Below are 14,368 nucleotides of genomic sequence, written 5' to 3' on the forward strand. Positions count from 1 at the left end.
TACAGTAACAGTCATAAACAGAACAGTAGAAAAGCAGGAGGAAAACAATATATTTACAATGATATTGATGGAGCCTCTCACAGGCTGTGCCACTCTGGATGGAGTTCACTGGCGCCCCCTTCAGGCTGTGACAGGCAGCTATAGACTGGGCCACTCAATGGGACTGTGTGTCCCTCACCCAGTAGGATGGCCAGTTTCTCTGGCTCAGTAATTTTTGTGTGATTTTTATATGTTTATTTTAGTTCTTTCGCAGCCAGGAACTACTGAATGTATCCTCATGTGAATTACTAAAGATTAACACAGGTGGAGGCAATTTAACTTGGTATGTGATTTTGAAAGCGGTGGGTTACACGCATGGGTGGCGCTATACCCCCATTATTTTCTCTCAGCCCCCCTAAAAATAATACGGACATTAAGTAACGGCGCAGTCAAACAGTCCGACAAAGCACCTGCAGCAGCCCCTTGTATTTTCTCTCAGCCCCACCTAAAAATATTAACACAGAAGAATCCAAGAAAGAAGAAGTAACTTCGCAAAACACTGTCAGCAACCCCCATCTCTGACAAGGGACAAAAATGAGGTCTAGAAGCGCCCCTGGTTGCACCTGAACTAATTTAGGATTACTTTCAAGGGGGTGTACACTTATCCAACCAAGTTATTTCAGTTTTTATTTTTTTATTCATTTTCTAACAATGTGCAGATCTGTAGAATATTTTTTTCACTTGGAAGTTGGGGGGTAGGATATGTAAATAAATGAAAAAAAACAACAATGCATGTTAATTCCAGGCTGTAAGGCAAACAAGTAAAAATGTTTGAAAAGGTGTAGACTTTAGGCTATAGGCGCTGTAAATATTTATTGAACAGTCTCACACTCACCCAGTGACTAATTCAGTTTATTTTGTCAATTTATATACCACAATAATTTTCCAAGTACATTGATTACAGTAATCCCCTCAGGGTACGCTAATTCGAGTTATGCAATTTATGAATGCAAATCCAAGTAGTTTCGAAATGCACAACATTCTCGTACACACGCGAACACGCCTTCATTCTCAATATTTACATAAATCCATTCCAGAATATAGGGAGCTGACAGGAGCCTTAAATCTAAAATTAAACCAGAAATATGCTCACTGGGACAAAGTTAAATTGATTAAATAAGTTTTAATATAACATTTCGACTCCTACAATGTATGACTAATATAATTACCCAACACAGAAAATGTGCGGAAGTAAGGAGTCATCAATTCAAAACAAAAACACTAAAAGTGCATGACCAGAAATGTATAACGAGTATTTCGAGAGCATCCTAGAACAATCGAGGAAGTTCTGAAACGTCACCATAGTCTCTCCAGACACAAGCTGCGCAGACAAGGCAGGAGCACGGATATTCGAATATTCGAATGGACGTTAGTATTCGATTATTGTGAGAGTAGTTGGATTCTGGGAGATAAAAGCTGTGTAGGCGTTGAAAACATAACATTATCCTAAGGGTTGTGACATTTGAAATCACAAGGTAAGTCTAGCACATTTTCTGTGTCTTTTTATATTATTTTATAGTGCTTCATATCTGTTAATTGAATTAATATTCACTGCACATGATGTTGTAACTGAATAAATAATGACAAAACATTATTTAATTGTGTTACCTTAAGTGTAATAGTTGTATAAAATATGGTTTCTGAGTAACACATATCGTCACATTTCCATTGTTTGTGATGATGCCCCCCAGGTTACGTCTCGCCTACGTGATGTTTTCCAGGAACGCATCTCTCTCGTATCTCGAGGGGTTACTGTATCTCATATGCATTACCTGTTGTGCTATTTTGTATTTGTTTGTAATAAAGTATTTTGTGCCAAATGCAATCAAATGCTTTTTAAAACAACTCAATAAAACAAGCCAAAACATTTACTTTTTTTGTTATTTTACATTTCAAATGAATAACAACACATTCAAAATTTTAATACTCATGATTAATTTTTTTAAAATCAATTCCTAAAATCACTAAAAAAAAAAAAAATCTTAATGTGATTAACTTAAACAAAATACATGAACTCAAATAAACGTGCTTAAATCAATGAAACAATAAACTTGTGATTTAAAGCAAACTGCAAACCAACAAAAAAGGTCAATACATTGAAAGTAACTGAAAATGAATCAGATAAATCAAAAAATAAATAAAACAATAAAATAAAAACAAAAACAAAACAATCTGATGCATTTAAAATTAAATCCAGACGGCCAATGTATTTGACAAAATAACAAAACAAAACAACCAAAAAAAAAACAAAATCAAATCATTCTTTAAAAACAATTAAAATTCGTTTTTTAAAAATCATTTTTAAAAACAATCATTCATTACAAGATTAAAAAGATCTTGAACTCGGGCTCCAGCAGGGGGAACTGACCGTCCCCGGAGGTGGGTTCCATCATGGGATCCTGAGCTCCCCCAGATCTTGTATGTGCCAGTTCTTAAAGGCTTCCTCCTTGCCCCTCTGATGGACCTCCAGATTGACGTAGTCTCCTGTGCTCAGTAAAGTAGTACAGTATTTGCCTAGGAGAGTGTTAGTGTGAGTGTGAGAGAGTATTGATGTCTGGGTGTATGGTTGTGTGTGTGTGTGTGTCAGGGTGGGTACCTACTGATGCAAATCATTTAGGTCAATAGTTTTGTTACATCCACATTCCATATCTCTCAATGTCTTTTTCTCTTTTTCCTAATCTCTCTCCCTCTCTTGCATGCATTTTCCACTCCCATTCCTCACTATCCTACCTCTCTGTGTTTCACAATCCCCACCACTCTGCAATGAGAAAGACAGGGAGACAAATCCACCGAGCGTGTGCCCAAAACAGAGACACAAACAGAAAGGGGGAAGAGAGAGACGGACAAGACCAGGCTCGCACTGAACCCAAGCATCCTCCCTCCCTGCCAACTCACTCTTTCTCTTTCTCTGTCATTCTTCATGTAGGTATAGCACACTCACTGCACTCACTGTGGACATCTAGAAGACTCCTGATTTGAAGACGCATGTGATGTCTTAATCAGTCAATCAGGGGACACATCTGTCTAAAGGAATGTACTGAAGGAGAGAGAGAGGCAACTATGACATCAGCAAACTGGATTGTGACTCTGACTGACTGGACTGAAGTATAAGCAAGTGCTGTGTGGACTATAGTATAGTATAATATAGTATAGGGGCCCAGAGTGGAGCCAGTGCTGTGTGGACTATATTATAGTATAGTATAGTATAGGGCCCAGATCGTTTGTTTATTTTGCCACAAATATACAGTCCCTCCCTCTTTCTCCCTCCCTCTCCTTTTCCCTTCTTACTACATCGCAATGACAGTAGTGTGTAATTATAGAACAGCGCGTATGAGAGTGTGTGAGTTGTCAGTCTGTGACTCACACCCTCATGCCCCTCTCTCTAGCTCCGCTGTTGACTTTCTGCCAACTAAGAGCCCAACGACCAAGCATGCTGACCCATGGGGGGGTGGGGTATATAGACACATTAACTGACTGGACACTGCAGTACCTAATCAGTGCCAATTAGTCTATCAGTCAGTCAGTGTATCAGATCAGCCCGTTAGCTTTGTCTACACTTGTCCACTTTGCTACAGTACAGGAGTGGAGTAACCTTAAAGTGTGTGAGAGAGATCAGGAATCATAGAACAGCAGAGAGATATGGCAAATCTCATGATATATATATATGCATCTGTGTGTGTATTTAAGCATATATACATGTGCATGTTTGTATTATATATATATATATATATATATATATGTATGTATTATATAAAAACTTACTGTCCATGTATTTTCACTGCCCTATCATATTCCCTGTGTTATGGACTGTCCATGGTGTGTATAGATGTAACATTTATTGTTATTGTTGATGTGTGAATATATGTAATTGCTTTGGCAATACTACAAATGTTTTTATGCCAATTAAGCACCATTTGAATTAGAATTGAATTAACAGAGAGAGAGAGAGAGAGAGCGGGAAGGGGAGAGATGGGGGGAGGCAGAAATCCGACAGACCGAAACCAAGAAAAACACATACACACAGAAACAAAGATAAACAGAGCACGAGAGAGAGAGAGAGATGGACAAGTCCAGTCCTGCTCTCCCCAAAAGCATCCCACTCTATCTCTCTCTCCCTCCCTCTCTTTCTCCATACCTCTGCCCCACCCTGTCCCGAATTCCTCTTGAAAACAGACCACTCTACCACTCTGCACAACAGACAACACACACAGGACTACTGCACGGACACAAGTGAGAAAGAGAGAGAAGAAGAGAAGCAAAGAAGAAGAAGACGGGGTCAACCTCACAGAGAGAACCCTTTTTATTGTGGTAGAAGACTGACTGGAAACATCAGCCAGGTATATTGGATTTCCTCTCTCTCTCTCTCTCTCTCTTTCCCAGTCTGTTTTCCATGTTTTTTTCTTTCCTCTCCCTTTCTGTTTTCCCTCTCTTTCTCTTTTCTTTTCCCTCTTTGTATGTTTTTCTCTTTCTTTCCACTTTTTATTGACTTGCAAAGCCAGGAGATTCAAGAGGTGTATACTGTTATAGTGGCTCCAGTCAGTGTCTCCCTGTCTTCCCCAGTCTGTAATCCCTATATTTCCCTCTCTCCCTCTTTTCCCCAGGCTGATATCCCTAGCTGTCTCTCCCTCTCTCCCTTTCTATTTCTCTGTTTTACCCATATTTCTCTTTTCTGTTCCTTATTTGTATGTGTTGCTCTTTCTCTTTCCACTTTTTATTGATTTGCAAAGCTAGGAGATTCAAGAGTTGTAAATTGATATAGTGACTCTATAGTGACTCTATTGATATAGAGGTGTATATATACAGTACAGGGCTCAGTCAGTGTCTGTACTCCAGGTGTATATATACAGTACAGGGCTCAGTCAGTGTCTGTACTCCAGGTGTATATATACCGTACAGTACAGGGCTCAGTCAGTGTCTGTACTCCAGGTGTATATATACAGTACAGGGCTCAGTCAGTGTCTGTACTCCAGGTGTATATATACAGTACAGGGCTCAGTCAGTGTCTGTACTCCAGGTGTATATATACAGTACAGGGCTCAGTCAGTGTCTGTACTCCAGGTGTATATATACAGTACAGGGCTCAGTCAGTGTCTGTACTCCAGGTGTATATATACAGTACAGGGCTCAGTCAGTGTCTGTACTCCAGGTGTATATATACAGTACAGTACAGGGCTCAGTCAGTGTCTGTACTCCAGGTGTATATATACAGTACAGGGCTCAGTCAGTGTCTGTACTCCAGGTGTATATATACAGTACAGGGCTCAGTCAGTGTCTGTACTCCAGGTGTATATATACAGTACAGGGCTCAGTCAGTGTCTGTACTCCAGGTGTATATATACAGTACAGGGCTCAGTCAGTGTCTGTACTCCAGGTGTATATATATAGTACAGTACAGGACTCAGTCAGTGTCTGTACTCCAGGTGTATATATACAGTACAGGGCTCAGTCAGTGTCTGTACTCCAGGTGTATATATACAGTACAGGGCTCAGTCAGTGTCTGTACTCCAGGTGTATATATACAGTACAGGGCTCAGTCAGTGTCTGTACTCCAGGTGTATATATACAGTACAGTACAGGGCTCAGTCAGTGTCTGTACTCCAGGTGTATATATACAGTACAGGGCTCAGTCAGTGTCTGTACTCCAGGTGTATATATACAGTACAGGGCTCAGTCAGTGTCTGTACTCCAGGTGTTTATATACAGTACAGGGCTCAGTCGGTGTCTGTACTCCAGGTGTATATATACAGTACAGGGCTCAGTCAGTGTCTGTACTCCAGGTGTATATATACAGTACAGTACAGGGCTCAGTCAGTGTCTGTACTCCAGGTGTATATATACAGTACAGAGCTCAGTCAGTGTCTGTACTCCAGGTGTATATATACAGTACAGTACAGGGCTCAGTCAGTGTCTGTACTCCAGGTGTATATATACAGTACAGGGCTCAGTCAGTGTCTGTACTCCAGGTGTATATATACAGTACAGTACAGGGCTCAGTAAGTGTCTGTACTCCAGGTGTATATATACAGTACAGGGCTCAGTCAGTGTCTGTACTCCAGGTGTATATATACAGTACAGTACAGGGTTCAGTCAGTGTCTGTACTCCAGGTGTATATATACAGTACAGTACAGGGCTCAGTCAGTGTCTGTACTCCAGGTGTATATATACAGTACAGGGCTCAGTCAGTGTCTGTACTCCAGGTGTATGTATACAGTACAGGGCTCAGTCAGTGTCTGTACTCCAGGTGTATATATACAGTACAGTACAGGGCTCAGTCAGTGTCTGTACTCCAGGTGTATATATACAGTACAGTACAGGGCTCAGTCAGTGTCTGTACTCCAGGTGTATATATACAGTACAGTACAGGGCTCAGTCAGTGTCTGTACTCCAGGTGTATATATACAGTACAGGGCTCAGTCAGTGACTGTACTCCAGGTGTATATATACAGTACAGTACAGGGCTCAGTCAGTGTCTGTACTCCAGGTGTATATATACAGTACAGGGCTCAGTCAGTGTCTGTACTCCAGGTGTATATATACAGTACTGGGCTCAGTCAGTGTCTGTACTCCAGGTGTATATATACAGTACAGGGCTCAGTCAGTGACTGTACTCCAGGTGTATATATACAGTACAGTACAGGGCTCAGTCAGTGTCTGTACTCCAGGTGTATATATACAGTACAGGGCTCAGTCAGTGTCTGTACTCCAGGTGTATATATACAGTACAGGGCTCAGTCAGTGTCTGTACTCCAGGTGTATATATACAGTACAGGGCTCAGTCGGTGTCTGTACTCCAGGTGTATATATACAGTACAGGGGCCCCAGTGACAACCTAGATCTCAATTTCATTAATGCATCAGGTTATTGACTTCATAAGTCCCAAGAAAATGATCAGCCCCTGATTTCTACACACCTATAAAGCATGAGACCATTGCTGTACTGTAGCTCTCTAGGATTAAGGCTAGTTAACTGATGTGTGGCCATTGTTAGTACCAAAGCCTCCTTAAGCCCCCTGTTGATGAATCCTGGTGACTCAGAGTCAATTACAACAAACAGCAGTGGTTTTGTCACTCATTTCTTTACGCCCACTCTCGCTGCCTATTTCTCCATCTCCTTCTCTCTCTCTCTTTCTCTTCCTGTCTCTCCATCTCTCTCTTCCAGTCTGCCCATCTCTGTTTCTCTCTCAGGGATAACTGTTTCCAATGTGACTGGATGCTAACATCCTTTTGGTGTTTTATTCCCATAAAAAAAGACTCAGGAACTAGGAATGGGTGCAGAGCCCTTGATTCATATCTGCTGCTCTCTGCCAACACACAGAGCTCACTGCAGTGTCGCTACAGCCCCTCTTGTGTCACACAGCGATTTGCAAGTGGTCAGTGGTCAGACCACACTCGCCATTACTTAATAGAAAACTTCATTTAACTGATACCAATAACAGTAGTAACAATACTTGTAACTTGATCCCGTTATGTTACAACATCTCCTGCAGCAAGCAGATAAGTGTTGCCACACCGTCTTGGTCAGTAACTATAGTCGAGGCATTGCGCTATTGTTCCAGACTAGGTTTATGCGTCTCCATGGCGCGCTCTTTCCTGCCTGGCCGCCCACCTCCCCCCCGCCCCCTGGGCTGGATTAGCACACCTGCTGAGTGAGTCACCCCCGGGGCAGCCCTGCCCGCCGAGTCCAGTCCACAAACACGGGGGCAAGAATGCGAAAACAAGTCGAATATACAGTTTAGAAAAAATGATTAAGAATATGAATTAATTAAAAATATTTTTGTGACTGTGTATGTGCAGCTGTTTGTGTGTGTCTGTGGGTGTGTGATTGAGAGTGTGTATCTGTGTGTGTGTCTGCCTGTGTGTGGGAGTATGTCTCTGCAGGTGTGTGTGTGTCTGTCTGTCTGTCTGTGTGTGTCATTGTTGCCTGTGCTCTTATTGATACAATCCTTGAGTTTTCAAAGATTTTGGAATATGTGCCCTCAAGCCTCTCCCTCCCTCTTTCTCTCTCTCTCTCTCTGTCACAATCCTCAAAATTCCTCTTTTTATCTCTCCCTCTCTCTCTCTCTCTCTGAGAATCCATGTGAGTCAGTCAGGCATGTCAATACAGGCCCCGCAACTGCAGCATTCTACACACACACACCGCTACGCTCTCTCTCATTCACATATATACATCTGTACCCTGCACACTTACACACCTATGCCCCCCCACCTCTCTTTTTCTCTCTCTCTCTCTCTCACACACATCCCTGTCTTAGTGCATTCCAGGTCAAACAAAGTTGTGAGGACAAGCAGAAAAACACACAATTGTAGCATGTTAATTTGTCTATATCCCTGGGCAAATAATGTGTGACAAAGGACTACAAAACAAATCTCAAAAATTGGAGATATATCTCCCTAAAGGGTAGAATGTAAGAATTAAAATTACATATAAAACACAAATCTAACACAACCCAGCATCAAAATATTGATGTTCAAAGTAATGTGGCATTTATTGCAAATGCTACCAAGCAAATTATATTGCTTACTGACTCATCTTCCTGTCTCGGGTCACATAATAGTCACTCTAGACATAACACCCTGTGTGTCTGTACTGTATTAACCACCACCTGTCTCTCTCTCTCAGGATGGGCTCTGCAATCCAGATGCTATCGGTGGCCCTAGGGCTTCTGGGCCTGGTGGCGGCGGTGGTGTGCTGCGCTGTGCCCCTGTGGAAGCAGTCAGCTTTTGTTGGACAGAACATCGTCACCGCACAGGTACCAACTACAGCACTGACCACACTGACGATCACTGACCACCACTGAACTGAACACACTGGCCACTCCCCCTGACCCCCGCATTGAACACCACACTGACCATTCCTACTGACACACTGGACACTCCAAATGACACACTGGACACTTCTACTGACACACTGGACACTCCAACTGACACACTGGACACTTCTACTGACACACTGGACACTTCTACTGACACACTGGACACTCCTACTGACACACTGACCATTCCTACTGACACACTGGACACTCCTACTGACACACTGACCAATCTTACTGACCCCTGCATTGAACACCACACTGACCACTCCTACTGACACACTAGACACTCCTAAAGACCCCCATAATGACAACCACACTGACCATTCGTACTGACACTGACCCCTTCAAACATACTGGCCACTCCCACTGCCACGCAGACCTCCACACTAACCATCCCCTCTCCCCCCTTCACCCTAGTACAACTATGAGGGCCTGTGGATGTCCTGCGTGGGCCAGAGCACTGGCCAGCAGCAGTGCAAGAGCTACGACAGCTTGCTGGCCCTGGCGCCGGACCTGCAGGCCGCCCGCGCCATGGTCATGATCAGCTGCATGCTCTGCGGCCTGTCCCTGCTGATCCTGTTCACTGGCGCCAACTTCACCACCTGCGTACAGAACGAGTCGGCCAAGCCCAAGATCAGGCTGGTGGCCGCCGTGGGGCTGCTGCTGGCCGGCCTCCTGCTCTTCATCCCGGTCAGCTGGTCCGCCAACACAGTCATCAAGGACTTCAACAACCAGCTCAACCAGAACAAGAAGGAGCTGGGACCCTGTATCTTCATTGGCTGGGCTGGGGGGGCCTTGCTGCTGCTGGCAGGGGGGCTTCTGTGCTGCTTTAATGGCCTAAGGGGGGGGGGTGGTGGGGGCGGGGCAGCCAAGTATTATGCCAACAGCTCAGCGCCACCTAGTAAGAATTATGTGTAGGTGGAGCAGGGAGAGAGAGATGGGGAGAGAGAGGGAGTTGGTCTTTGTAAATATTTCTGCTTGTAGTTCTCAGGGAAAAGGGAGAAAGGGAAAAGAGAGAGAGAGAGAGAGAGAGAGAGAGAGAGAGAGAGAGAGAGAGAGAGAGAGAGAGAACTCTTGTACAGGGGCAAAGGTGTGGGTCAATACTGTATAACCAATCACATTGTTAGACTCAGGGCTACTTTTAATTCTGCTAAGGAATTCTACTAATTGAGGGGAGGGAGGGAGTGTTTTTTTTAAGTTCAGGATCTGGTTATTGAACATGGGGATGACATGGAGTGAGGGACAGTGGAAGAGAGAGAGAGTGAGAGAGAGAGGGAGGGATTGATTTATGTTCTTTGCTTCTCCAATATTTCAAGTCAGTGTGGACAAATATGTTTGTGTGTGTGTGTGTGTGTGTGTGTGTGTGTGTGTGTGTGTGTGTGTGTGTGTGTGAGAATGTGATCTGGTCAGTTCCTATGGTCCAGTATATTCAATGATTCTAGTATTTTATAGAGTCCTTAGACATTTCAGCACAGACAGGGTCTACAGCTCCTGCTACTTGTCCCACTGTGAGCACACACTGTAGAACAGAGGTGGGGGGGTATCAGAATCCTTCACTAACGGGTATGCTCTATAGCAAGGGTTTTCAAACTGGTCCTGGAGTATCCCCTGCCCTGCTGGTTTTTGTTCCAACCTAGGTCTTAATTACTTAATTGAATGGTATATTGCTTTGTTAGGTCAATAAAGGGTGCAATTAAGCAATTAAGACCTCAGGTGGAACAAAAACCAGCAGCGCAGGGGATACTCCAGGACCGGATTGAAAACCCCTGCTCTATAGGAAAAGAGATGGGGGGGTGGGAGAGGGAGAAGGAGAGGGGAGGCAGAGATTCCTTCAGCATTAGACAGACTCCATCCGACAAGACACAGAGCAGGGAAGAGTGAAAGAGTGTGTGTGGGAGAGAAAGTGAGAGAAAATGAATGAAAGGGAGAGAGAGAATGTACAATTTTATAGGTGGGACTGGGCTGTTGTTCTGTCTGCTGAAGTAATATCTATGGTCCTACATTTCATTCCTCACACAGACTGGTGTCATTATAAACAGTTTGTGTGGTTACTATTGCAATGTAATGCATAGTCTTTATGTTCATCTCTTGTTATACATAATAAACAAAGACTATACTAATAAAACATAATTTCCTACATTAAATTAAGCTCTGTTGATTTGTCTGTCTGAGTGTCTTTCTCTCTTCATCACTCTCTCTCTGTCTGCAAGCCTATTTCTCCCTCCCTTCACCTCTTTCTAACTTCATCTTCTCCCTCTCCATCCCTCCCTCTTTCTCCATCCCTTCATCCTTTTCTCCCCACCCCTCCCTCATCTATCATTATAAACATGTAATGGATTGCACAATGTTACACAATGTATTGGGTGTAGTTTGTTTTCAATAATTAGAAAATCAACACAACAGGTTAGTCATTGAAAAACTAGAGACAGGCTTAGAACATGAGAAAGTGTACAAACGAGAGGAGGCCATTCAACGCATTGTGCTCATTTGTGTCCATTAATAACTGAATGATTCAAGGATCCTATCCAGTCTATTGTTAAATGTTCCCAAATTTTCAGCTACAGCCACATCGCTGGAGAGTTTGTTCCAGATTGTGACGCCTCTCTGTGTGAAGAAGTGTCTCCTGTTTTCTGTCTTGATTGCCTTGAAGCCGAATTTCCATTTGTGTCCCGGGTGCGTGTGTCCCTGCTGATCTGGAAAAGCTCCTCTGGTTTGATGTGGTCAATGCCCTTCATGATTTTGAAGACTTGGATCAAGTCCCCACGTAGTCTCCTCTGTTCCAGGGTGAAAAGGTTCAGGTCCCTCAGTCTCTCAGTAGGACATTCCCTTCAGACCTGGAATAAGTCTGGTTGCTCTCCTCTGAACTGCCTCTAGAGCAGCGATATCTTTCTTGAAGTGTGGAGCCCAGAACTGCACACAGTATCCAGATGAGCTCTAACTAGTGCATTGTACAGTCTGAACATCACTGCCCTTGTTCTCAATTCTACACTTTTGACAATATACCCTAGCTTTCTGTTTGCCTTTTTTATTGCTTCCCCACATTGTTTGGCTGGAGAAAGTGAGGCGTCCACATAGACTCCTAGGTCTTTCTCATGCGTTACTTCATCTAGATCTGTACCTCCCATAGTGTAATTATAGTGGACATTTTTGTTACCTGCATGTAATACCTTGCACTTGTCCACATTGAATTTCATCTGCCAGGTTTCGACCCACAACTGAATATTATCTAAGTCCGTTTGAATAGCCTGTGCTGCCGAGATTGTATCTGCTGAGCCACCTAGCAAATTTGTCATGTTTGCTAACTATCCCAGAGTCCAGATCATTAATATAGATTAGAAAAAGCAAAGGTCCTAATACTGATCCCTGTGGAACTCCACTAACAACCTCACTCCAGTTAGAAGCAACTCCTCTAATCGACACCCTCTGTTTCCTAGACATCAACCAGTTCATAATCTAACTACTTACATTACCCTGAATGCCTACAGCTCCCAATTTGAGGATCAGTCTTTGGTGTGGAACCTTATCAAAAGCTTTTTGACAATCTAAGTATATCATATCATATGCTTTCACGTGATCTACAGCTGCAGTTGCATGTTCAAATAACTCTAATAGATTAGTGAGGCAGATCATGTATTTTCAAAACCCATGTTGACTATCTCCAAGAATATGGTTTTCATTGAGATGCTCCTCTATTTTCTGTCTACTCATTTTTTACAACATTTTACAGGTGATGCAGGTGAGACTGATTGTCTGTAATTTCCTGGCTCAGTTTTGTCCCCTTTCTTGTGGATTGGTATGACATTTGCTGTCTTCCAGTCAGTTGGCACATCCCCTGATCTAAGTGTCATTTGGAATATTTGAGTTAGCGGCCTATAAATAATTTCCCTCATTTCTTTAAGTACTGTTGGAAATATCCCATCTGGCCCAGGTGATTTTTTTGTTTTTAATTCTGCTAGTCCCTTTAGTACCTCCTCCTCATTTATCCTGATCTCTCTTAGGGTTTGACTGGACTGATTGTCAACCCGTGGCATGTCATCTGTTTTTTCTTTTGTAAAAACCTCTGTGAAATACTCATTTAGAACATTTGCCACATCTTGTTTGTTTTCCAAGATACTTCAATTTTTGCCCTTTATCTGTTTCAACTCTTGCTGTTGTAGTATTGAAAAAAAAGCTCTTTGCATTAGTTTTAGCTCCAAGAGCTGTTTCTTTCTATTTCCCTCTTTGCTTTCCTGATCCCTTTCTTAAGATCTCTTTGCAGTTCAACATATTCTTTGTATTTTGTTTTGTCTCCATCCCTTTTGTATGCACTATACAACATTTTCTTTCTCTTGATATTTTCTTGCATACTTCTATTAAACCATTTTGGCCAATGTTATTTGGTCCTCAATTTTCCACTCTCCTTCCTCCAGAGCCGCTCCTTCTCATCCCTGGCCACTAAATGGTGGAACGACCTGCCCACCAAAGTCAAAACAGCAGAGTCCTTGACCTCATTCCGGCGCTTACTCAAGACGCATCTTTTCTGACAGTACTTGTAATATTAGTCCTCCATCCCCGTTATATAGCACTTCACAGTTTTATTATGCTTCTTGCGTTCTTGATTGTTTTCCTCTTTGCTCCCTTTCCCTTAGCCCTCGTCTGTAACCCTACATCTTGACAGCACTTAGCTTTCACCGTCCAGGATGTAGGACCTCACTTACTGTACTTGTGTAAATTGTAATTTGTAAAATGTATTATTTTGAATTGCTATGGTTTAGCTAAATTGAATTTGTAATGATTGATGCCTTGTACTTTACTGTATTTTTGCACTTATGTTGTAAGTCGCCCTGGATAAGGGTGTCTGCCAAGAAGAAAAAAAAATAATAATAATACAATTTTAAGTTTTGGTAGATATTTCTACTGAGCCTCAAGTAATATTTTCTGCATCGTTTCTTTAGGAAATGAGCGACTGCTTTACAATAGGCAATGCAATAGGTTTCAGTTTCAAGTGCGCAGCAGTACTGAACCATACCCTGTACTATGCAAGCAGTTGTGTTGTTTGGCCACAGGGTGGACAACGTTACAACACCACGGCTGTTATTGTAATTGCAAACACAAGAGGGAGACAAATGGGCAATATTTTTTTCTGCTTTTTTCCAATATTAAAAAAGGCAGTTGTTTTCTGTGTAGTAGTAGTCTCCGGCCATTAGGTGTCCCCCACGTAACACCGCCATGTGTAATCTAACTTCACGCTTGAGTTCCGTTATTGCCGATTGGTAGTTCTTTTATCAGCCGAAACGTTTTTTTTTTTTGTTAAGTTAATTAATATGTTTATTTAATTCCACTTGGCTAAAGACATCAACTTTATTATTTTGTTGGTCGTCGTTTTCTCAAAAATGAAACACGAATCATTTGACAGCAGTTCGCATTCCAGAATCTAAGGTTCCAGAATTGATTTGCAACGAATATGATGCAATCACATTACCCTCCGGCTACTAAGAAGAAATAGGCTCATGGCGTCCGTGCTAAGAATGGATCAA

General features: G+C 42.5%; 1 protein-coding gene across 1 annotated transcript; it reads left to right on the forward strand.

Annotated features, from left to right (window-relative positions):
• The first annotated feature begins 4,182 nt into the window (after positions 1-4,182).
• Positions 4,183-10,996, forward strand: cldni (claudin i). The gene is made up of 3 exons (XM_066722010.1): positions 4,183-4,376; positions 8,660-8,789; positions 9,270-10,996. Exons 2-3 carry the CDS (start codon positions 8,661-8,663, stop codon positions 9,768-9,770), a joined length of 630 nt encoding a protein of 209 aa, XP_066578107.1. The 5' UTR covers positions 4,183-4,376; position 8,660; the 3' UTR covers positions 9,771-10,996.
• The last annotated feature ends 3,372 nt before the right edge of the window (positions 10,997-14,368 follow it).

This window comes from Amia ocellicauda, chromosome 14 (assembly GCF_036373705.1).
Source record: "Amia ocellicauda isolate fAmiCal2 chromosome 14, fAmiCal2.hap1, whole genome shotgun sequence".
Taxonomy (NCBI): Eukaryota; Metazoa; Chordata; class Actinopteri; order Amiiformes; family Amiidae; genus Amia; species Amia ocellicauda.

Excerpts from the sequence above, each read along its gene's own strand:
- cldni (XM_066722010.1), top strand. The coding sequence starts at position 8,661 with ATGGGCTCTGCAATCCAGATGCTATCGGTGGCCCTAGGGCTTCTGGGC. Across the intron at positions 8,790-9,269 it reads AGAACATCGTCACCGCACAG|TACAACTATGAGGGCCTGTG; the intron begins GTACCAACTACA and ends CCTTCACCCTAG.